This window comes from Chaetura pelagica, unplaced genomic scaffold (assembly GCF_000747805.2).
Source record: "Chaetura pelagica isolate M959 unplaced genomic scaffold, ChaPel_1.0 scaffold234, whole genome shotgun sequence".
NCBI lineage: Eukaryota > Metazoa > Chordata > Aves > Apodiformes > Apodidae > Chaetura > Chaetura pelagica.
The window spans coordinates 973,612-997,987 of NW_009952967.1; the positions used below are offsets into that span (position 1 = coordinate 973,612).

Here is a 24,376-nt window from a genome sequence, read left to right on the forward strand (position 1 = left end):
TCCATAAGGAATTCTTTTAAGGGAACTGGAGAAATGAAAAGTGAAGAAAGCAAACAGGGAAAAACTCCGGAGAAAGTGAGCAGACCTTTTCTTTTCCCTGCCTCTTTATTCCCCACATATCCCAGCTGGTCTCCCTTTGCTTCCCAGTTTTGGGAGTGCTATTGATGCCTCTCTAACTACATCGTTTCAATTCAAGCAGAGGAGCCAGCCAGCCCCTGCAGTCCCTCTCGTGCAGCCCTCCGCTGGATCCTGCGCCTGCCACAAGCACGCGGCTATGAATATTGAAGTGAAAAAGGGGCCTTTTATGGACTTCACAGATGTGCTGGGGAGTTGGGGCAGGCCTCATTACCTCGGGGTTCTTTAAAAGGCCAAACAAAAGCCAGAAGAAAGAGAGTTAGGGATGGAGGGGGCAGGGAGGCGAGAACTAGAAAAAAGTTGAAAGAAAAGAAAAGACGACTGGAGTTGATGGATATTCCATCTGTTTATGTTCAGGCCAGTGCTGGGAATTAACAAAGGCAGTTGGAGACATAGGCTCTCTTTTGCCCTCCCTCCCTCCTGATCTTCTTCCAAATGTTCTGGATGATTTGGTTTTGTTCACTGCTCCCAAGGAACAGAATATGTTGTGTTTTTTGTGACCATGTGTCTTTGCATGGGGGCACTGCAGCTGGTACCTCTGCTGCCAGACCCTGATTTGCAGGAGGATTTGCTGGGGCCCTGATGCCTCTCACTACTTTTGCGTGCAGAGTGGATAGAGCCTCTGGGGCCAGATCCCTCCTCCTCTGAGATCAAGGAGTACAGCTTCTTGGCTTGGACCAGAACTGAACTGGTGACCATCAGCAAGGGAGTTTGCTTGGTCTATATGGATTATGAAAGAGCATCTGGTTAGGGATGCAATTCCTTCTTTGTGGGCTTTGAAAAAGCCTCAACTAGTTTAGCTTCCAGCTTCAAGGCACAGGTACCTTCCCAGCCAGAACAATTACCTGGAGCTGCTGCAACTGATACAGGGAGGAATGCAGACAGCTGTTGGCTATGTCTTCACTTAGTGCAAATCCTCATGTTGGCCAAGAGGCTTTTAGTGCTGGATGATTGTCCCAAGGAAAACAGGGTCCTTCTAGATTTTCTTTCCAAGATCTTGTAGGGATCCACTTGTAGTTGTACCTGTGAACCCAGCTGGAATGGAGCCCAGAAAGCTTAAGGTGCTCATTTGAAGAGATGTAGGAAATTTCTAGTGGAAAGTAAAGGTGAATTTTGTACTTCTTTGCATTCCAAACTGGTACTTTAACCTGCTTTTACATTGCTTTGCTTAGAAGCACACATGTATTTCATGGGTAGATGCTAGGTGAGATACTCCTGTAAAAGAATTTTCTTAAAATCCCAAAACCAGTCCGTGAGTTAGGTGGCAAATTCTGACAGAGCTGGGAGGAAAATAAGTTTTGGATGAGTGCTCAGGGAAGTAGAACAGCTGGAACCAGGGAAAACTTGAAACATTGCACCACCTTTGAGCCTTCAAGCTCAGCAGGTGAATATTGGACTCCTCCCAGGTGAATTTTTGGGATTAAAACACAGAGAAATCATTGGATACCACATTCCAAGCCAGAACAGGTTGTGTGGTTTTCACTGTGGTTATCTGGCTGGCCATGTCCTGTCACCATATATGGGGAGGTGCTGACTCTTGGACACCTTCTACATTTGCTCCTTTTTTCATCCATTAAACGTCCAGCTTTCCATCCTACAAATGAACATCCTTCCTTCCACGTCCTTCCGCATTCGGTAAAGATCTTGACATGAGGAGGGAATTATCCAGCTGTGAAACACTTTTCTCTTTGACCCTCCCACCCTTTTCTGTGTTCCCCCTAGACAGACAGGCACACACACACTGTCTCTGCCTCTCTGTTCAAGAGCATCAGCTCCACTGTGAGTATTATTTCCGGGTTGTAAAACCCATCATGGACATTACCTCACTCTGTGGTTTGGTTACAGCTGGCCAGTTCAGTGCCTGAATAAAAAATAAAAAATGAAAAAAAAAAGAAAAATACCCAAACCTTCATCTCCCAAGGCCCCCACACTAATGCTTTGCTGAACACTGCAGTCCCCAGCTGAGCTGTAAATGACTTTTTCATTTTCCTAGGCCTGCTACCCAGTCTGTTTGGTATTCAAGGGCACCCCACCAACAGGCACTATCATTCTGCTTGGGCCGAATTACTTGATTAAAACGCATATCAACTATTATGTGATTCGTTTTCTGCCTCTACTCCACACCACAGCCCTCTAAACTATGTTAAACTGTAATACAGCTGCACAGGCACGAGCAAATGCTGGGGAATGGGGAGTTTACAGGTTGGAAAAGGGAGGGAGTGGGAAACCCAAGCTTTATTGTATATGCTGTGTCAATGATTGGATTTTTTGTGTGTCTGGGAATGTGCTTCGACAGGAGAAGGGGGCGAGAGATGAATTTGAAACACCTCTGCCTCCCTTTGCAGTCCCACCTGCTGCTGAATAGGTTTGGAGGGGAGTGAGGTTATTCTGCTCATCTCTGTCTCATTGTGAAGTCAGGACTTCATCATTTTCCAAGAAGAGAGAGAAAAGGGTGTTCTGGTTTTCATGTTGGGAAGAAAAATCGAGGCAATACATTTCTGTGCTTGCAACGCTGCCACTGTGTCGCCCTTCTCTTAGGCTTTTCATAGTCTTGTTTGCATTTTGATGTGTTTTGTTTGCTTTCTGCCAGAGGGAAAGGCAGATGCTGAGAAGTCAGGGGGAGTTTCAGCTTTTGCTTCTGAAGCTGTCGACTGCAGGGTCCAGCACAGGGGACATGCTCTGTGAATAAATGGCTGGGTCTTGGTTATCCTTGCTCATCCTACATCCTTTTGGGGGAAGTAAAAAGTGGGAGATGTGGGGTCCCACCCTTCCTGCTCCACAGATGTGCTATGGATGAGATCCTTGCCATGGATATATCATGGATATATAATATATCTTATTATTTCTCTTACCTGAAGTTCAGGTACGCATGGGACTGGGAAAATGTGCATTCCTACCTTTATGCTTGAGGCCACCAGGCTCTGGTGAATGGAGAGAGTTGTGAAGAAGGAGGACCTGGTGTGGGGCTGTATTGTGTGGGTGTTCAGATCTTGCTGGTACCTTCAATATGAGATTTTTCTTGCCTCTCTTGCTGTTAAATCCCAGTTTCCCCTATGGCTGCATTAGCTTCCCAGCCAGTCCCCTCCAGGTCTGGTTTTGTAGCATCACCATTGATCCAGCAGTGTCTAGGTGAGTTTGTAAAGCCAGTTGCAGCACAAAAGGTGCAGTTATAGCTAAGCCATTCACAAAACCATTCCCTTCCCCCTCTTCGTCTCTTCCCCCCTCTTCGCCTCTCCCCTCCGACACACATTTAATTTTTAGGATGGTGCATCTGGAAGCAAGAGAGAAAGAGAGAGGGGAAATGAGATGAGAAATGCTGAAGGAGAGAATGTGCAGCTCCCCTTTACCCCCAACAAAATCCGATCCCCACTTTAATGAATGCGTTTTCATGCCTGGTCCTGTCTGCCAATCCTTCCAGACGGCACCAAGGTGCTTCAAGACAAGGCAGCAGGTCCTTGTAGAGCATCAAGGGCTCAGTCTGAGCCTGGAGGGTCTTGTTGTGGCCGATTCCACCTAATCCTGTTGATTAATTTAACTCCAGGGCTAAGAGGAGTCCAGAAGCAGTGAATGGAGGTGGAGAGAGGAAGGCAGAGGGGGAGGAAGGGAAACAGGAGGAGTGGAGGGAATGGGGAAAGGGAGTACACATCCAGTCCATAATTACAGAGGGTTTTTCTTGTTCCTTTCCTCAAGGTCCAATCCACCTGTACTCCTTTCAAACCCTTCCAGAGAGCTCTGCCCAGCTCTTGTTAATTGCACCCCAACCTGAATCAGCAGCATTATTCAGGAATATGAGTTTGTGGGCCATAATTTTCACATTTCCTCATGCTAGAATGGACCCCAGGACAAGCCCAGACGTATATTTGTCACCTTTCCTATGCCATCCCACACACGTGCTCTGGCTGCACTCATTTCCATGGGGAGAAAGAAGCATTTTGGTTTATTCAGTTTTCCCCAGCTCATTCTCCCTGAAGATGTGGGATTTGAAATTGATCCATGCCAACCTTCAGCGAGTCCCTTCGCACTGTCTTCTCTCTCCCTTTGCGTGAGCCGTGGTTGTGTCTCTGCTCCAAAAAGGTGCCTGTCCATCTGAATAGCACCCTCTGAGCAGAGGAATTTTCACACTGGCAATCTTGCCTTCATTCCCATACCAAAGCCTATCCCTCTTTATTTCTAAGAGCACTGCAAAGTGAAGAGATTTGAGCAGTTTGGGATTTTTCCTTTCAGAGCAGTTACACTAATTAATAAAACTGGAATTGCTCTTAAAAAAATAAATATAGATAGATATTTATATAGAGTGGGGTCAGTGTGTGTGTCTTGTAACGTACACGCTTTTCTGTTAGTTTTTCCTTTTCTCTGACTTGTCCTCTCATGAGATTTTTCCCTCCATTCACCTCTCCATTCTGTTCTTTTCTGTCAATCTTTAGCCAGTATGATATCCTAGGGGAGCCGTGTATCGGACAGCTAGCTGGTTCCCATCCTTCAGCACAACCAATGATTGGTAAGCCACCCATGAAGCTGCTGCTAGAGATTTCTCCACCTTTGCATTTACAGGGTGTTCATTGCTGTCTGTGCTGAGTAAGTGTAAAATGCTACCCGTGCATGCTGGTGATTATTTCTACTGCAATAGCCCTGTGGTGCTGGAGGCTGCAAACTGGGATTGTCCCACTGCTCCTGCTGCTGGCAGTGCCACGCATCCGTTTTCTACACAGGGATGTTGTGGCAAATAAATGAATCATAGAATCATAATCATAGAATGGTTTGGGTTGGAAGGGACCTTAAAGATCATCTAGTTCCAACCCCCCTGCATAAGCAGGGACATCTCCCACTAGATCAGGGTCTTGAAGCATTTAAGTTTTGGATGAACCCCCCTGAAGTTTCCTTGTGTTGCTCCTGAAGCTTTGGAAAACTTCTCATTGCACAGAAACATTGTAGGGATTACAGCAGGGATTTGTCCAGCAGATTTGAGCTGTTTGGGAATGAAAAAGACCTGTTAGATCCTCAAGGCAGGTAAGGGAGACTGTCCCCTGATAGTAGGAGGTGTATTAGATAATGGGCTCACACCACAGTCTGTCTCAGCTGAAAGACTTTCTATATTATTTAATGAATCTGTGTCTGACAGCAGCAGCTGCATCGGACTAAGACCAGCTGGTTCCAAACATACCCTGGGATTTTTCTTGCTCTCTTGGTTTGGTCTTTGTAGTCAGGTTGTTGGAGCCTTGGACTTGGCGCAAGGAGCTGTGGCTTCTTTTCCCAGCTTTGCTCCTGACTCACAGGGTGAACGTAGGTGGGTGACATCCGCCACCCCTGCCGCAGTTGTGAAGTGGAGATAATGCCAGTTGGGAGCTGTTTGGAGACTTGTGGAGGAAAAGTGTTACCTCAGTTTATGTGGCAAGGTTTGGCTCTCCACTCTTTCAGCCCTGCAGCTGAAAGATGGCTAGCACAGTCACTGCTGCTGCTGTGAGCAAGCAGGACAGGTTGTTAGTCGTGACAATCAGTTTTCCTCTCCTGAAACAGCGTAAAGGTATTGAAGACAGTGTGGCTGTTCCAGACTTTTGTAGCAAAGAAAGTGTGGGAGATGAAACATGTTGGAGATCCTTTTCTAGGCTTTTCCCCCTCACTTGGGCAGATATTGGATCCCAGATTTGTAGGATACTGTGTAAGCAGTTGGACCAACCATGTAGATGAGTTGCAGGTAGATGTTACAGAATTGCTATCAAGCAGCCAAGAGAAGAGTGAGATCTTAAAAAGGTCTTTTTGATATGGCTGTCACAATAACACTTGCCAAGCAGGTTGGGGCTTTGTTGCATGAGGTATGAAACATGCTGCAAATGACAATTCTGGTGCTAGACACCTCACAGCCTGGAAGTTGCTCTGAGCATGCATACTAACTGTACACGAGTGTGTATTTACTGGAAAGAAATGTGTTTAGCTTGCAGAGTTAAATGACATTTCACTGTGTGTATTTTCCTTCTCCACACTGGCCTGCTCACATCCTGGACCAAAACACACCTCCACCCTTTTTTTAATTTTTGTTCATGTGAAGTATTTCCAGAAAAGATACTAACTAATTAAACCACTAATAGATGGTGACTTAAGTGATTAAATTAAATAAATTTACTGTATACTCTAGGTTTCCAGATGTGCTTTTGCACAGCATGGTTCTCCAAGGTCCAGATGTGCTTCTACCTGCCCCAAATCATCTGGGACCCGGATGTGGATGGCTGTTATTTTCAAGTGCAGATGTTCCTTTTACACCACTTGAGACTCTAGACCTGATCTGAAAATGGACAGAACCATAAAGCTAGTTTAGTAACCAATTTCTGCTACGTGTGGTGAAACTGTCTTTAAAATGTGTGGCAGATGCTGTTCCTCTGATTTCTCACTGATTTAAAAAGATGAATGTGTGTAAAGACCCTGTGTATTACTAAGCTTAAGCTAGAAAAAGGGAAAACCTCTTGAGGTGATGGGTTTGCCCCCCCAAAACAAACCATCCCATCCACTGCAGCCGAGTTCCTTTGATTCCAGTGCAACTGTACTTGCCCCAAGACATAAAAGCATTTTTGTACTGCAGCAGAATGAATGCGATGGCATTTTGTGGTGAGCTCAGTATAAACAAGTGAGCTCCAGTGGGATCTTTGCCTTTTACTCCTCAAACTGCCACCACTTTCCAGCAGCTGTTGGGGAAGTCACAGCTGCTGTTCCCAGCTCTGCAAAGAAAAAGGCAGATTTTTGGATGATGATAATATAGGAGCTGAACAAAAAGCGAGGACTGAAAAACACTCTTAGTGACTTAGGGAACTTTATCGTCAGGATGAATACGTGTGAGTCCTGCTTTCGTCCTAAATTAGCAAAGGTTTAGGCAAAAGAAAAACATATTTATGTGAGCATGGTGTTTAAGGAGATTCTTGCTCTCAGTCTGCCTGTGCAGTCCTTTTGAAAAGCAGGCTGAGTAAGGAAAAAATAAGTGCACATTTAGTCAGTCTGCTGTTATCATGAGAGAGAAGGAAAAGGTGACAGAGGCCAGATCTCTCATGTAGCTGAAAGGTTTCATATTCTTCCTTCTCTGCTGCCGTGAACCAGTGGCCCATTTTTCACTGTCCCAAAAGCAGACATCAAGTTTTGGCCTGGCTGAGCTCCTCCATCCATCAATACCCATACTGCAGGGAACTGATAACCTGCACCTCTTTGAAACCCAAGCTTTGCTGCATGAGAGGCCTCTGGTGAACATCAGAGTCACAGCTAACCCTGTTCTTGGTGTGTCCCCTCTAAAACCCACTGGGTCTGACTGTGGATTTGGGGAGTGTCAATGCAGTGCCTTCTGCTTTATCTCCAGACACAAAAAAGAGAGCAAAACTGGGTTTACTTATTCCGTCTATAGTTCTTCAGGTTTGATAAGGCCCTCAGGAGGCTATAGGTGTGGTCCAGGGCTAAAGGCAGGGAGAAGGGAAAGGCAGAGGTCCATGGCTAGTGAAAGTGGAGGAAGCAGGTGACCAATTAGACATCGGCAAAAGACTTTCATGGCATCTTAATCCCCTAGGAGTCTGATCTTGTGCAAAACTCCTGCTGAGATTTGGGAAGTGAAGAAAAGAGGAACTGTATCCCATGGCCAGCTCAAAACAGAAATGAAGCAGAGTTGGAAAGGTTTTTCCCAGCTGTAAAAATTCCTAATTTATTATTTTTTTAAATTCCTGAGATGGTTAAAAAAAAAAAATTAGACTCTTGAAATGCTGATACTTGACAAAACACAAGGGGAAATGAGGCTGCACAAGTCAAGGCACCATTTATAAACACACACTCTGCATTTATGTGCTCATTTCAGCATCTAAATCTTTTCAGTGTTCAATGTGCAACTCTGAAACAGTAATTTCAAATAAAAAAAAATAGAATTTCTTGCAGTAATTAAGTCAATAATTGGAAGCTCTTTCTATGTAAAGATTTGAATAGGGGACTTTGAGCCCTCCCTTTCCTGCAGACAGTTCTGATTTTCATAGCTTGTCTTTTTACAGTTTTGGGAAAAAGTAATAGTAGGAAATTACAGAAATAAATGGTAATGTACATGGGCAGAGTGTTTCGATGGACACCATCACAGGAGAAGTAAGATGACTTTGCTGGGCTGTTCATCTCCTCCAACAGCCGTTCTCCCTACGGCTTTTTAACCATGTAAGCCTCATCTTTCACTTCTTTCCCACCCCAGGTAACAGACTGGACGAAGGCTCCGATGTGGAATCCGAACCAGACCTGCCCTTGAAGCGCAAGCAGCGCCGCAGCCGAACCACTTTCACAGCTGAGCAGCTGGAGGAGCTGGAGAAGGCCTTTGAGAGAACCCACTACCCAGACATCTACACACGAGAGGAGCTGGCTCAGAGAACCAAACTCACTGAGGCCCGAGTTCAGGTAAGGACTGAGGAGGAGAGTGGCAGGTCAGCCTGGTGGCACAGCTGCTTGTTTACCTTGGGGAAGGAGAGGGTAGTGCTGGGGAGGAGAGTGTTGAAAGGTGGTGATGTGGACACACTTCTCTGGAGCTGTATCCACAAGGATCTGAGACTTAAATCCAGTTCTGCAGATTCCCACGTTCCCATGGATTTGCAGATAGGCCATTTGGATTTGGCTTGTTGCAGAGGTACCAGCCAAAGGGTTTCCATCCAGGTTGGGATCAGAAGCCAAACTTTCCTGAACTTGGCAGGGCGTTTAGCTCTATTTTCTGTTGCAGGAAATTCCTCCATTTGCCTAGAAGGAAGCAGTGTGTGTGTATGTTTGTATTTGGTGTTTTAGGAGAACCATTTACCAACCTTGCCCAGGGGAGCAGATCATATTTTGCAAAGTTTGCAAGTTCCCTGTGTGAATTTTCATAAAACTTTTTTTTTTTTCCCCTGGATCTTCAGAGAGCATAAAAAGGGCGGGGGGAGGGAAGAAGAGGGGAGGAGCAGGAAGGGAGGGTTTGGAGCCAGGGGATTCTGACATCTACACGATTAATAGCCCTTGTGGGAACTCCACACAGAGACCCTTATGTCTTCCAGATAAAGGCTGGGTCAGCAGTGTGTGCAAACACGCAGAGGGATAAGGAGTGTGAACAGATCAGGGGGTATAATAGAGTCCCTTGGGGAAAGGGAAGGAAAGGGGGGAGGGATTGGGGATTGTGTTGGGTTAAAGAAGTGAAATGGAGACCCCAGCAGTCCGTCCTCCGTGTGGGCAGTGGGATTAGGTTTCAGGCTGAGCATGGGGGTCTCTGTGCCTTGAACTGTGGGCACAGAGGGGGAATGTACTTCAGGCTTGCGGCAAGGAAACAGTCACTCAATTAACTCCTCCAAAACAAAACGGGCTTTTTTTGGTTTGTTTTGTTCTGTGGTTCTCAGGATAATGAGCTCGATGTGCTCACTCAGAAGCCCAAACTGCCAAATGTTTTTGCTGTTTTCCCCCAGCTGTCTGGGAATGGACATTTCACCCCTACACCTGGGATATTCACTGGTTAAGGACTTTTCCCATTAGCCTTCTTTCCCAAAGAAGTGCTCAGCCAATCTCAGCACTGCAGCAGATGCCCTCTTACCTCCCTCCAACTTTCTTTTGAGAGGTGCTAGATTTTCCTGAATCCCTCAAGATGTGACTATGGAGACTGCAAAAAAGAAATATAGCACATTTAAACTCATTCTAGTTTTTATCTTAGCCAAAGGGCTGTGCCAGAGTGTTCAACAATAATAGTGTTAATTCATTAGTCATGTAAGTTCATAAACAGGTGGAGCCTGGGAAACTGGCTTATTTAGGTGACTAAGCTACCAAAAGTTGGAAAGTGTAAATTCCCCCATTTTTGTTTTGCATATTCTGTTTCTAATTGGTCTTGCTTGTTGTGGATGGACATAAGATGTTAAGAAAGAAACAAAAAGAGATGTTTCTGTGGCAAACAGGTGAAGAAAAAGAAGTTTCAGGGGAGAATGGAGTTTAGGTAAGACCTTTTTATGGGGTGAGAGAAACCTGCATTGCCTGAGCCATGATGTGGGAATGCTGGGGAGGAAGGGAGAAGCCTTGAAGTGGCAGGGGTGCAAAAACCAGAGGCAGGTTCATTCTTTTCCAAGGCACTCTGACCTCACTGTGACAAGGCTGGGAGAAAGGAGGGAGGCAAAAGCAGGGAAAGGGAAAGCTAAATAAATAAATAAATAGAACCTTTCCCTTGACTCAAGCTGTGATTTCTGAATCCCCTTACTTGCTCCCAGGCAGTTTGTGTGGAGGTTCCTGCCAGGGCTCTAAGTAGCAGCTGTTCTCCGAGGCACATTCCTGATGGCTTTCTCATTCTGACATCCTGGCAGAGTCAGCTTCTTCCCACCACTTTTAAGCCTGCCGCCCCTTGTAAAATTTTCTGGGTATCAGAGCAGATCTTTTACTGGCTCTCGGGACCTACAAACATTAGTCAATCAAGTTCTTGGAGGAAAAAAAAAAAAAAAGGCAGCCACACACACATGTACCCATCCAGCAGGGAATCTTCCACCACCTTATAGTCTTACTCCTGTCTCAACAGTGTTTAAAGCCAAGAGATGTGCTTTGGATTCAAGATGTAGTAACAGGAGGGCCAGCTGAGATCAAGGTTCCTGTGTGTTAAGGGCCATGCCAACATCTGCCCATCTCTCTTGTCCCCAAAAGCTCATCCTGTCAACATGTAAAATGGGAGGCAGATGTTTGAGAAGTGTGTTGTGACCTGTAGCTGCAAAAGAGACTCAAGAGCAGCCTTCACTGCTCCTCAGTGTCTGGTCGTGGCTTCTTCCAGCTTCTAGATCTCAGTGCCACTTGGCTGCTGTGTGGCCATGGCTGGACAATCTCTGGATCACACCTGAGGCTCTGAATGACATCTCAGATGTTGCTGTCAGGCTTGCTTTCTGTCTCATATAGGCACAACACCCCTGCACTAGAATCCCATTTTGTTAATCACCAGACAAGCCCTGAACAAACACCACTGAGTCTGTCCCTCTCTTTGCTTCTTTCTCCTCCTCGCCTCTTTGCTTTACCACATGAAAAGTGAACTTAGCGAAGTCTCATTTGATCCCTCTGATACCTGAGTGTTCACCTACCATAATCTCTTACACATGAAAAGCTGATAGCTCTGTTAAACATTATTGGCAGGCCTCAGAGCCTGGCTTGTCATGCAGCTGTCCAGCTAAGTGGAAGTTTGACACGTTGACAGCTAATAAAATTCACAAGCTGAACAAGAAGAGGAGGTGGTGGTGGGGAGTGGTTCCAAGCTCCGGTTTCTCATCTGCTAAGAAGATCACAGGAGGGTGAACAATATTTTTGCAAGGTCACTGCAGTGTCTGTGTGTTTGAGATGCAGGATTCCAGCATTCAGACTTCAACATGCCCAAAAGTACAAGCCATTGAAAGGTTAATCCCAAAGTGAGCATAGCCATGGACAAGACTGCCATGGATTTCCGGAAGGATCAGGATTACAGTGTCAAATCCATGCCCAGGGAGACCACCAGTGGAAATTCCCACTTACTTGTTTTTGTGCAAGGCAATGTCTTGACTCATGTGTCCACACTCATTGTCCAGAACAAATTCTTGCCCATCTGTGAGTTCCCTTGTCCCCCCTTCCAGAAAACAAGTTGTTGAATGCCAAGAGTTATGAATTTAAAAATTAAGTCTAACAGCTCAGCAATTCACTGAGCTAATTTAATGGGAACTCTGATTTTGATCTTGAATGTATTTTGGGCTTTTACACCAGTCTTTGCAATTATTTAACTAAGGATGGCAAAGGTTTTCTGTGGGAAAAAAAAACAAACAACAAACCTAAACAGAATTCTCTGATAATTTTAAAAACTTTTCTCCCTGGCGTTTCCAGAGAAGGGACATTTTTCAGAACAACCCTTTTCTCATAAACAATTTAGCTTTGTCAGGACCATGTTTTTCAATAGAAAAATAGTTTTGTCAGGGAATTCTTGTTTAGGTGTAGAAATGACTTCTCAAAGTCAAAACTGAGATACCAGGTATTTCAACCGTGGCCCTAAGGAGTTGAGGCTAATCCTTTTCCTAGATTATCTCATTTGTGGATCTGTTTGCCCAAATATGTTGCATTTTTGAGACTGGTTACCACCAAACCCCAGTGCTTATTTCAGTTTTGACCTGAACAATACTAGCAGAAAGAAATACAAGGTGAAACAAAGCAGTGCACATGCCCAGATTGTCCCCAGGTCGGTACCACAGCCCCAGGTCACTTAGAAATTTGTGTGCTGAAAATATTTTTCACAACTAGACTTTGGTTCCCATCCAAGCAGCCCAGCTCCATTTTTCCTGGTGCTACAATGAGTCAGATGTGGCAGGCTCCAAAGTATTATCAAAAAGCTTTCCCAGAAATCTACCAATTTGTTCCCCCCCAAAAAAATAAAGAGAAAAAAAAAAAGGTAGTTTTGGCTTCTCAGCATCACTTGTGGATGCTTCAGGTGGTCATACCACAGGGTACGAACGTGCATCCTGTTAGCAAGTCTGTTAATCCTGATTCCTATGGTTTGGGCAGTGGGTGCTTTCCAGAAATAAATAAGAAAGTGCCAACGGGTGGGATGCCTTGTGATCCTGATGTCTGTTATTAATCCCCAGGAAATTCCATGCACTGAGAAACCATTATTTCAATAACAAAATTAAACTAGACAGCAGGAGTCGCAACCCAGTGCTCTATTGATCATTTTTATGATGGATACCGTTGTGATTTCTGCCTGGGAGAAAATGGATGTTTCATTTAATAAAAAGGCTCAGAGCAATTCTGTCTTTGAAATCTCAGTGCATTTCTAGGCTACTCACATAATATGTATTTTATGACACAGTTTCAAGCTGTAGTAAACAAACAGCCGTATTCTAGATGGTGCTGCAGCAGCTCAGACATGCCAAATGGAAGTGCCAGAAAAGAAATTCCATTCAGTTTTGCTTGAAATTTTTCACAAAGCAATTCTGCTCAGTGCAAAGCAGCTGAAAACCACCCTTTACCAGCAGTGCTCTGTGGTCTGGTTTCCAGAAAACACATGGATTTCTCAAGAACTTCTCAAATGTCTTTGTTGTGAGCTGGTGGGGACCTAATCCTCTCCCCAGCTGTCACTGCAGTCAAAGGTCCATCCAATTCCTTGAGATGGTGCTTGTTGAAGGTGAAGGTGGTACATGGAGGGACAGTGTGGTGGTAAGCAGGTCTCTACCAGCAGTAGAATCATAGAGACCTGGAATGCTTTGTGTTGGAAGGGACCTTGAAGTTCATCTAGATCCAACCCCCTGCATGGGCAGGGACACCTCCTACCAGCCCAGGTTGCTCCAAGCCCCATCCAACCTGCCCTTCAACAGTTCCAGGGATGTGGCTAGTACAGAGGGACAGTGAAGTGGTACCCAGGTGTTCCTCACAATAACCCTTAAATGGAGTCTTGCAAAGCTGCTGCAGCCTAATGCTGTTTGCCTGGTGTTTTGCTTCCCAAACCCTTTGAGATCTGTCCAAACTGGCCCTCAGAAGTCAACCCCCTCCCTCCCTTATAGGTCAGCTGAGAATGTTTTCTTTCTTCTGGAGGGTCTGCCTAGTTTACATTTCTGGTGAAGGGAGATGCAGTGAGGTTATGACACAACAGCTGCCCTGTGGTCTTGGCAGCAGCTGGGGGCACTGGGAGGCTGTGCAGAGGAGCAGGCAGTTGGGGCTGTGCTTGGCAGAGCCTGCCTTGGCACGTCGGTGTTCCAGGGCACGGGGCCAGTCGTGCTCTCACACCGGAGCGTCCAGAGAGACGGAGCCCGGCGGGAACAGCCCCTGGCACCGCGGCAGCCGGTCCGTGAGAACCGCGGTGCTGCTGCTGCGTGTGCCCAGGCACGTCGGGAGAGCAGCCGAGCTCTGCCGGGAGGCATCCAGCTCCCGGGAGAGGTCAGGGAGAGGGGAAAGCACCGTTCCAGCCAGCTTGAAACAAGCGGATCTGCAAGGTAAAGCCAGCCAGGGCTGGATGCCGCCGAGCTGGTGAGAGGAGGGTCCAGATGCTTCCCCCTCACGTCCCGTGGAGATCTCAGTGCAGATGGATGTTGCTAATGAGAGAGGGAGAGAGGTCGGTTGCAGCCTCGTCATGTGCTTTCTGTTGGCTGGATTAATCCATCCTGGGTGTCTCATGTCATTGCTACTGTTCTTTCCCATCTTCCCAGCCTGAATTAGAAATGCAACTGGATTAAAGAAAGGAGTAACCCACTACATACTCGCCCTAGCCAATATGCTCCAAATAAGCCCTCAGCCCACCCCAGTGAGGTAAAAAATAAAAAAAGTACATTTCCAGGTATCTAAACTGCAGAAGCAAGTAATTTTCCACCTGAACTTTGGAAAATCCAGACCTCTTAAAATTGCAAGCACATCCTATCTCACTTAGAAGAGCATCAGCACTTTTGTTATTTGTAGTAGAATTAAAGTAACCAGCTCCCTTGGAATCAGAAATGTCCCACTGACAGAGGACATGGTCCCAGGTGTGTGAGCCTGAGGGCATTTTGCTGGAGAGTGTCAGTGCTATTTCATTAAATATATTATACTTTCCTGAAGATGGAAATGATAAGCCTAATCCTGTAGTCCTTCTGGCAAAGCATGAGTTGGAATCAACAGGAATGACTGCAAACTTCAGGAGTTGCAGTGTTATTTGACAGGACCAGCTCTGTGTGGGGCAGGGAATCTGTGTGAAACAAATGGAGACATTTATGTCAGAAAGTGCTCTTTTCCCCTTGCTGCCTTCTGCAGAGGGAGGAATCCATTCAGTTCAGTAAAATGTGAATTTTAGATAAAATGGTGAATTTTTGTGTTGAGATGCAAAACCTAGAACTGTCCCTTTTTTGTTGTTGTTTTGTTTTGTTTTGTTTTTTGGTCCTGTTCTGCTTTTCTCTGGACCCAGGAACAGAACTGTCAGCCTCATGGTCACAAAGGGATTCTCTAAACAATGTGGTAATGATGTGATTTTCTTACAAAGGCCAGAGGGCCCAGAGGCCAAAGCAATGAACGAGATCCTGGTTCCTTGGGTGAAGCAGTTGTGTGCAACACTGCACACTCAGCTGGTCTAAAGGGAAGGCAGTGAAGTTGCACTGATTTATAGCAGCAGACTGTCTGTCCCATTGTATTAAAAACAAACAGGGCCTCCCAGAGGGTTTATGAGGAGAACCTTTATCCCAAAATTTCCAGTCTAGTGAGGGTGTACACCAAAATGTTTTCTCATACACTTTGCTCATATGCCATCTGCTGAACGTCTTGATACTAGAAGAGCCACCACCAAGTGTGTGCCCAGAAAAGTGTGTTGTGGCTTTGAGCAACCAGCTTGTGTGGCTCCCCTCTGTTCTCAATCTCCCTAGCTAAGAAGGTTTTCTGATTACTGGGCCATCAATTAAATAGATTCTGTTTGGTCAACAATAGAAAATGTTTATAATAAGCAGGAGGAGGGTTTACCAGGGAATTTTCATCTTTGAGCCACTTCATGTGGTGTTTCAGCTCTTTTTAAAAGCTCATGGTTTTTAAGAAAGAAAATCTAAATAGTGGGAATCTCTGTGCTGTTAAAGCCCAAACTACCTTTAGCCAAACAATAGCAGCAGGAAACATCTCATTCACCTTGTGAGGTGTGAACATCAAAACCTGTTCCAAAATGTTTCAGTGCAACAATAACACTATTAAGACTTGGCCATCTAAGGAGCAAGTGTCCAAGTGGAGAGAAAGAATAAAATACAGTCCCTCACAGGTGCTTTCTGACAGCAGTGAACTCATCCTGATGTCTTTCAGCTTCCACAAGTCCCATTCATCCTCAGACACAGGTTTTATAGAGAGGTAAGGAGATAAGGAAAACAGAAGGTTTGGTTTTGGTTTTTTTTAACAGAATTTCCCCATACAACAACAATGAAGCACAGTTTGTAAAAGGTAGAGCTGGAAAACACAACATTTGCAAACAATCATTCACAATCCAATAGCTGTGTCAATGGTAGTATTTATTTTTTTTTAATTTGTAACTGCTACTAACTTTTATTACAGTAAGTGGTAAAGCTACATCACTGGCAAGGTTGGATTTGGAGCTATGAAGCTCCAACCTGGAGAGTTCAAACCTGGGTTTGGGATGTCTCAGTGTGAAAGTGGGCAGACCTATCCCATTTCTCCTGATTCCCTGTCTGGAGGATGAAATCCATTAGTAGTTAATAGGTGTTCACACTGTGGTGATCATATAAAGGTAGAGATGGCCTTTTGGTTGAGGAAGTGTTTGTGACACTATTTGTTCAAAGAGTAGTGCAAGAATAAAGTAATCAATACAAGTATTTCACTGCTAACAATGGTTTGAAAAGGGGGGGTTGCAAAAAAATCCACATACCACAAACTGTTGAAATTCTTCAGCAGATGGTTATAAATAGCTAACACCTTCAGGAATGAGGATATGCCAGGAGAAATATAGGCTAAATTCATTGGATAATCTCATTTGTGAAGAGTGATTTGTTCTGCTCCACTAACCTTGCTTAATATTTATCTTACCCACAAGTGACAGAGGTTCAGCCTTTTAGGCACTGAACCCAAGTGTCACTAGATGCAGCCTCATCCCTACACATGCAGATGAAAGCCTATATGCCTAAAATATGTGCCTAAAATATTTTGCACCTCTCAGCACCTGGCAGAGGAAGTATAAATAATTGTCACTAAACAGTTGTGGGGACTCAGAGGACCCCAACTCACCATCTCAGCCCATTCCAGTCTGGGAGGGCTGAAACAGCAATAGCTACCCTGGTCTCTCGTTGCTGTTGCTGCTGGAGGTCCCCTCTAGAAGCATCAGCCTCCTGGGATGTCTCCTCTTTTACATGAGCCTCCTGGGAAGTCCAGAATTTGCAGCACTTATGACTGGTGTGGACAAAGCAAGGCACTGCAGGAGGGATCTGCCCTGGTTCAGAGGAGAACCTCTGGAGGACCTGGTCTGGGAGAACTGCCTCTATACAACTTGAGGAGGGACCTCATCTGACTTGAGGGGAATTTTTTTGGTGTGCTTGGGCCATCAGTGACCATGTGATTCTATTCCACCTGGTTCCTACAACATCCTGTGCCTGTGAAAACAAACATACATTGCATCCCTTCCATTCTGCTGGAAAGCAAAGGTACAATTTTCCTTTTCTATCCCTGTTTTCATTTATGAGCTCATTTATCCCATCTATCTTTCTCCAACATCAAGTCCTGATTAGGCTGAGCAGAAACACAACAGGCTTTCTTTCCCACAGGAGGCTCTTTTTGACCTTCCTTTCCTCTCCTTGTCTGACAAATTGTGGGAGCTGACCCATATCTCAGGGGCTGCGGGGATAATTCAGTCCAGCCCCATCCTGGCAGGCAGCTGTCTCTGCAGCCCTTCTCTGCTGGTGGGGAACAAGTGGCTGGGACATCCTGGGCAGGGTTGGGTGCAGACGTTCAGGTTAAATAAGAAGCAGTGCTAACCTTTGCCCCAAAGCCAATCCAGGAGGATGGGCTCTTCTGAAATCAGCTGGTTCTGTGAGACAGACAGTGATGAATTGGAGAGGTCTCTCAGTCTCACTGTGCCATCTGGGAAGGGATGGAGTGATACTCTGCAGTGAACATTTATCCTTCAGGATCCTTGAAGGAGCAAATGTGCTCACTGAGCAAGGAGCACATGGCACAGTGAGGGACTCTGGTCTTATCTGCACTCCTGGCCTTGACTGGAACATGAAGAACCTGCTTGGATATCTTCTTTTCAGTTATTTTCCATGAGAACATTCCTGTATCTATCTGCTTCCCCTCAGATGAGCTGAGCAGTTTCTATAACCCTGTCTCCTGTCTCCTTAGTACATTATTTGCAAGACAATTCACAAGGACAAAAGCCCCAAATGTCTTCAACAGGTACAAACTATTGTCCTTAGTGGCCTCTCTTATACTTCCACACCCTTGGAAAGCAGCACATTTACACAGTGCAGGATGTCTCTGCTGTGCACAGACAAAAGGGCACGAAGAACTTGTCTTTTTAAGAAAAAACAGCTTCCTGACGTGCTGGGTTTTCTGCTCTTGGGTTCCTCACACAGCTCTTTCCCCAAATGCTGCCTCTCTTTGTCCCAGCATAAAACTCATGTGATCCAGCCCTAGCAGCCTCTAGAACCCATAGCTAAATCAGCAGCTTCAAAACTTCCTCCTCTTCCTCGTCTTCTTCCCACCAGCCTGGTTTTAGCAGCCATAGCCTCCACCCCAGGCTTAACATGGTGTAACAGGATACTCTGGCAGGGGGAATCTTTAGTGGCTGATAAAACCTTAACTGTTGTGAAATGAAAGCAGGTTCCCTTTGAAGTGCGCCTCGCATTACAGTGAGATGCTCTAGCCTCTATATTTCAACTCTCAATAAAATGATTTATAAGCATAAAGGCCTGAGCCACCTTTAAGGAGGGGGAAGGGAAAGAAGTGCTAACATCATTAGCTGGGCTGTATCTTCTTTTTTTTTCTCTGGGCTCTAAATTAGGGGCAGCATCAACCTGTTTGGGCCATGAAATGTCCCTTCCTCTGCATGGGAAGATAAATCCTATCAGTTTGTTTATGGAATGTTTCAGTGTGTTTATGGCTGGATTCTCCAGCCAGGCTCTGTTAAGGAACACCACATTGAAGTGTGTAGTTGTGAATCTCATTTGGTGCCTGTGTATTTACTATGATTATTGTTTATTATTTGTTTTGCTGTAGACAAAGCAGATCTTGGTGCCTACTGGCAGTTAAAGGAGCCTCTATCTCAGATGTCTGATTGCTCAATAAACTCAAATGTAAGAAAATGTGGGGTTCGTCCTCAGTTTAGAGGTGTTGTTCTGATGCATGAGTTATGTCAGGACCAAAACTTGTTGAATGCAGAAATGTTTCAATTGACTTTAAATCAAAAAAGCTTTCCTGAAATCACAGAAGGAGCCTGTGCCATAATTAAGAGTAGTTTCTTTCTCTGGTGATACTCCACTGACTGGAAAGTGAGCTCTCCTTTCTTCACACAGCCATGTGCATTGGAGATATCCCAGGAATGGTCCATGCCCAGGCCTTTTTGGTCCACCCTACCTGGTTGTAAAAGGATCCAGAGTATCCTTTTAATCTCCCTCAAAAAATAAAGGAACTATACACCCGGAACTGGGTGTGGAGAATGAGGAGTCGTATGCACAGATGTGAATTGTATTTCTGGATAAGGGATACAAAGGTGTGTTGGCAACGTTGGGAAAGTGTCAGAAATCACTGGAGTGGCTTTTACTTTCTTGGAGTTCAATTTCTCTTTCCCTCTTAATTCCTAGATTCATTACTGTTTAGTTATGGTTTTTTTCTTCAGGTGTTTTAATTTCATTTGCTGTCCTTAGCATTGAGATCTTTTATTTTCTTTGCCATGGAAGCTCTTCCAACTTGGGACTGGGCCTTTTTCTCTGAAAAGAGAAGGTTTATTTAACTCTTTATGTTTAGCTAACAAAAATATTTGGACAGTTTTAATGTCCTTGACTGTGAAAGTGGAAGCAATTTTTATGAGAGGAGGAGCCAGGTTCTGTGTCCCTAATTCAAAGCATGAATGACACATCCATGAGGGAAGGACAGGACTGTCCTCTTTGCATGACCAGGGCAAACAAAAGGTTATTTATCCATTTGTGGTACTCACTGCTCCTAGAAACTGTGCTATGAATTGGACTGGATAAAAGAGTTGTGAAGTGCTACAGACCTTAATGTTCATTCTTTTCTCTCTCCTTAACTCTGTCCTAGATTTTGCTAGTGTCTTCTGGTGCCAAAAATGGACAGAGTGGTTCTGACCTGCATGGACTTTGTTGATCAATGCAGATCGGATGTGAGCTGACCTATTTCTGTCACACTTTTGGAAGGTGCTCAGAGGTTATGCTACTTCAGCCAGCAGTGCAGTGCAGTAGGAATAGGTCTGTAAAAAGACACGTTTTGGTGCCAAGGACCTGACATCAGCATTGTGTACATTTCAGGGGTTTAATTTAGACCAGCTCTTCCAGAGAAAACTGGGTGTTGGTTTTTTTTTTGTTTTCACTGTACCAGGATGTAAATAAGAGTGAAGGATTGCCCAGGGCTAGGTCCTTCCTAGCAGATCAAACACAGCATCATTAGCATGTTTTAATCAGACCGTCTCCACAGCACACTGGTACTTGAGTAACACAGAGGAAGCAATAATAGACTGTCAAGAGAACCTCACAGAAGTTTGTGTGCAGAGCTCAGTGGATGCTTGTTTTTTGCAGCAAGCACCACTGCAGTGCAGGGGGACTGAGAGCCAGCACTCCGTGAAATCAGCAGCTCTCAGGGAAAACACTTTGCCTTGTCATGCCGAGTGACTTTTCCTTACCCACGGGTGCCAAGAAGTGAAAGGCAAACTAACAAGTGACAGGGGGACTCAATCTAAAGGCCAGAGGAAGACTCCCACTTTGAGGTTTGGGTAATCTCTAAAGTGCAGGGTGCTTCAGACTAAGGTTCTGCTGTGTTTAGGGAAGAGTGTTTTGGTTTGGTTCACAAGGTATGGAGACAGTTTGGACTGCAGTGCCTCAAACCCTTGTAACCCCACCTTCTGATCTGATGTTGAGCAGTTTGGGAGCCTGATGATTTTTTTTTTTTTCCCCTGAACGCTTTACACTCTTGGTTTTTGCTCAGTTTTTTCTTGTTGCTGTGAAATTTTATCATGTTTTCTAGCCCTTTAGGCCTCACAAAGTCCAGCAGCTGCATTCTCATCTGGTTTGAAAGCTTATCCACATACTTCTGAACCCCAAACAGGGATTGGGTCTATCAGCCTCTCTGATTAAATGAAGTAAACCAAGCCCAAGAGACAGCTTGAGAAGCCCTTCCTACTATGCAGAAGGGAGATTGCCTATGATAAAACACATTGGGGAAGACAAAAGCATTTAGAAAAATCTCCCCTTGAGTCTCACAGGTAAACTAGCACTGTAGGAAACACGAGCCCAGCTTTGCACGTGCCTTAATACTGGGTTTATTTAGATGCACAGAGATTTAAATTGGCTGCAGTACAATTCTAGTGCTCACTGCAATGCCTCTTGCAAGGAGAGCATGTCTTAGCATACAGACAACAGTGATTTGCTTCAGTCCAGAGAAGCTAAGAAAAAAACCTGTATTCCCTCCGGTCTGGTTCTATCTATTTAGCTTGTCTAACACAGAAACCATGATTCTAATCTGTCTATTTATCCCTCCTAACAGTGCAGCCGTGTTGCTATTATGGTACTTAATCCTTCAGCATAATTCACAGAGTTGTCAGATAACAAGGCAGAATGGCCAGGTGGTAGCAATGCGTCTGTTTGGCATTGGACTCTCTTGGAATACACAAGCTAAATTATTCCTCTTCGTCTCACCCTACTGCTGACAGCACACTCCTGTGCTCTTAGCAGTATCTTTAACAATTTTAAATCCACATACCTTCTTCACCCAGGAGACAGGGCAGGAGTTATATTATCATTCTGGAGAAAGTAAACTGAGGAACAGAGACCCATGGAATGGTTTGGGTTGGAAGAGACTTTAAAGATCATCCAGTTCCAACCCCCCTGCATGGGCAGGGACACCTCCCACCAGCCCAGGTTGCTCCAAGCCCCATCCAACCTGCCCTTCAACACTGCCAGGGATGGGGCAGCCACAGCTTCCCTGGGCAACCTGGGCCAGGCTCTCACCACCCTCACAGCCAAGAATTCCCTCCTCGTGTCCAACCTCAGTCTCCCCTCTTCCAGTTTTAGTCCATTCCCTCTCATCCCATCCCTCCCTGCCCTTGTCCCAAGTCCCTCCCCAGCTTTCCTGGAGCCCCTTCAGGCACTGGAAAGTCCAGGCTGAACACCCCAACCCTCTCAGCCTGTCTCCAGAGCAGAGCTGCTCCAGCCCTCAGATCATCTCCATGGCCTCCTCTGAATTGGCTCCAGGAGCTCCATATTCTGCTTGTGTTGGGGGCTCCACAGCTGGACACAGTTCTCCAGGTGGGGTCTTACAAGAGCCAAGGAAAGGAGGAGAACCCCCTCCCTGGCCCTGCTGCCCATGCTGCTTGTGATGCAGCCCAGGACACAGCACTGCAGGACCATTAGTTTTTATTATATGTAGCTTTCCCATATTCAAGAATGTCAACGTGTTTGGGGTAGAAGTATTTTTGTTGGTTTTATGGATCACTGCTGTCAGGTCTGCAACAGTGTTCTGGGCTGGGCTTTGGGCTGAGAGGTGCAGAGGGGAGATGCTTCCCAATTTTTTGCCCTTTCCTCTGAAATGTGGGTTTGGCAGGGAAATGGGAGCAAGAAAAAATTGTTTGATAATTATAGTAGAGGGGAAGCAAATTGGAAAAAGTCCAGATGCCAAAGTCTGAAAGTTGAGGGGTTTGTGTGGGGATTTTTGTGTGTGTGTGTGTGATTTGGTTATTTTCCTGGAAGCTGGAAGCATTTAGGCTGCATGTGCCCTCCTCCCTATTCCTGAGGTAGTGATATTTATTTAGAGGGAAGGGAAGATAAGTGATAAGGAAAAGCAGTTATATGTACACACTCAGGATGCTGGGCTGTCATGAGGAGTAAGTCTCATGAAGGACTTCAACCTCTTCATGAAATCTCTTCTGGGAGTAGTATTTGTTCTTCATATCCTGTGGGTCATCCGGAAGGCCAGACAAGAGCAGTCCATAGAAAAGATCCTTGAGCTCTTCCATGGACACTTGTCTGCCAAGAGGCTTTGTGCAGAACAAGCCTGTCCTTCTCACGGGGTCCTGGGCAGGACTGAAATGGCTCATTCTAGCCCTGGGGTCTGAGAAATTGTGTGTTCCTACCTATGGTGATGAACTGCATGGGCTGGATTAATCGGGTTCATCTCTGTGAAATAAACAGGTATGTGTTAAATTCCATGCTGTGTAATTTCTCTTTGAAATGTTACTGTAATCATGGAGCCATAGAATGGTTTGGGTTGGAAGGGACCTTAAAGATCATCAGGTACCAAACTCCTGCCATGGGCAGGGACACTTCCCAGTAGAACAATGCCAATAACACTGAGCTTGAGTAAAAGAGATGTTTTCTGTGGGGCTTTGGCAACACTCGGGCTCTTGAAAAGCAAGATCCCCACTTGCCTGCAAAGTCTTTGTAGGCAAAACTTGGGGATTTCAGCTGGTGCAGAGAGAGAGGGAGGGAGGGCCTTTGGGGGCTGTTAAATCCTGAGTCTAATCCCCTGGGGGCAGCAGCACTCACAGGGATGGCAGGAGAGGTGTGTGGGTGCACACCTGGCATCACCTGAGGATGCTCCATGCTGGGGATTAGATGCTTTTCCACTGCTGGTGATAACAGCAGGAAAAGGCCTGTCCCACTGAAAGGGTTGTGAGGCAGTGGAACAGGCTGCCCAGGGTGGTGGTTGAGTCACCATCCCTGGAGGTGTTTGTAAGTTGTCTGGAGGTGGCTCTTGGGGGACATGGCTTAGTGCTGGACTTGGGAGAGTAGGGGTGGTGGTTGGTCTTGATGATCTTGAGGGTGTTTTCCAACATCCTGTGAAAAAGGAGCTTTATCTGGGCACACACTTTCTCTACTGCTACGTGACACAAACCCCTTCACACACCTCTCAGTGCCAGGTGGGCACCTGTGCTTGTGTGGAGCTGATACTTGTGACACTGGCTTTGGAAAGGCTTTGCCTGGAATGAAGGTAGCCATTCCCTCACATTCTGCCTCAGAATACATGTTCTCTAATTAGCTTCAACACAGGCAATAAACTTAATACATAAATAAATAAATAAAACAAGAAGAATGAGTTTAAGAAGTCTTTCCCTCTGTGTTTCTTTTGCAAAGCTGATTTCCCAACAGGAAAGATGAGGGGAATGGATTTCTGATGTATGGACCTTGAGAACAGTGACTTTGTTTATTTAGGAAGAACAAAATCCAAGAGTTGGGCACATTGCTATTATGGTACTTAATCCTTCAGCATAATTCACAGAGTTGTCAGATAACAAGGCAGAATGGCCAGGTGGTAGCAATGCGTCTGTTTGGCATTGGACTCTCTTGGAATACACAAGCTAAATTATTCCTCTTCGTCTCACCCTACTGCTGACAGCACACTCCTGTGCTCTTAGCAGTATCTTTAACAATTTTAAATCCACATACCTTCTTCACCCAGGAGACAGGGCAGGAGTTATATTATCATTCTGGAGAAAGTAAACTGAGGAACAGAGACCCATGGAATGGTTTGGGTTGGAAGAGACTTTAAAGATCATCCAGTTCCAACCCCCCTGCATGGGCAGGGACACCTCCCACCAGCCCAGGTTGCTCCAAGCCCCATCCAACCTGCCCTTCAACACTGCCAG

The 24,376-nt window shown here is 45.5% G+C and overlaps 1 protein-coding gene across 4 annotated transcripts in view; it reads left to right on the forward strand.

Annotated features, from left to right (window-relative positions):
* The window catches only part of PAX7 (paired box 7), a 109,292-nt gene that overhangs the window by 43,260 nt on the left and 41,656 nt on the right, over nucleotides 1–24,376 (forward strand). For all 4 annotated transcript variants that reach the window (XM_009995750.1, XM_009995749.1, XM_009995752.1 and 1 more), the window contains exon 5: nucleotides 8,330–8,529. In XM_009995750.1, the coding sequence (XP_009994052.1) occupies nucleotides 8,330–8,529 (200 nt within the window). The remainder of the gene's footprint in view (nucleotides 1–8,329; nucleotides 8,530–24,376) is intronic.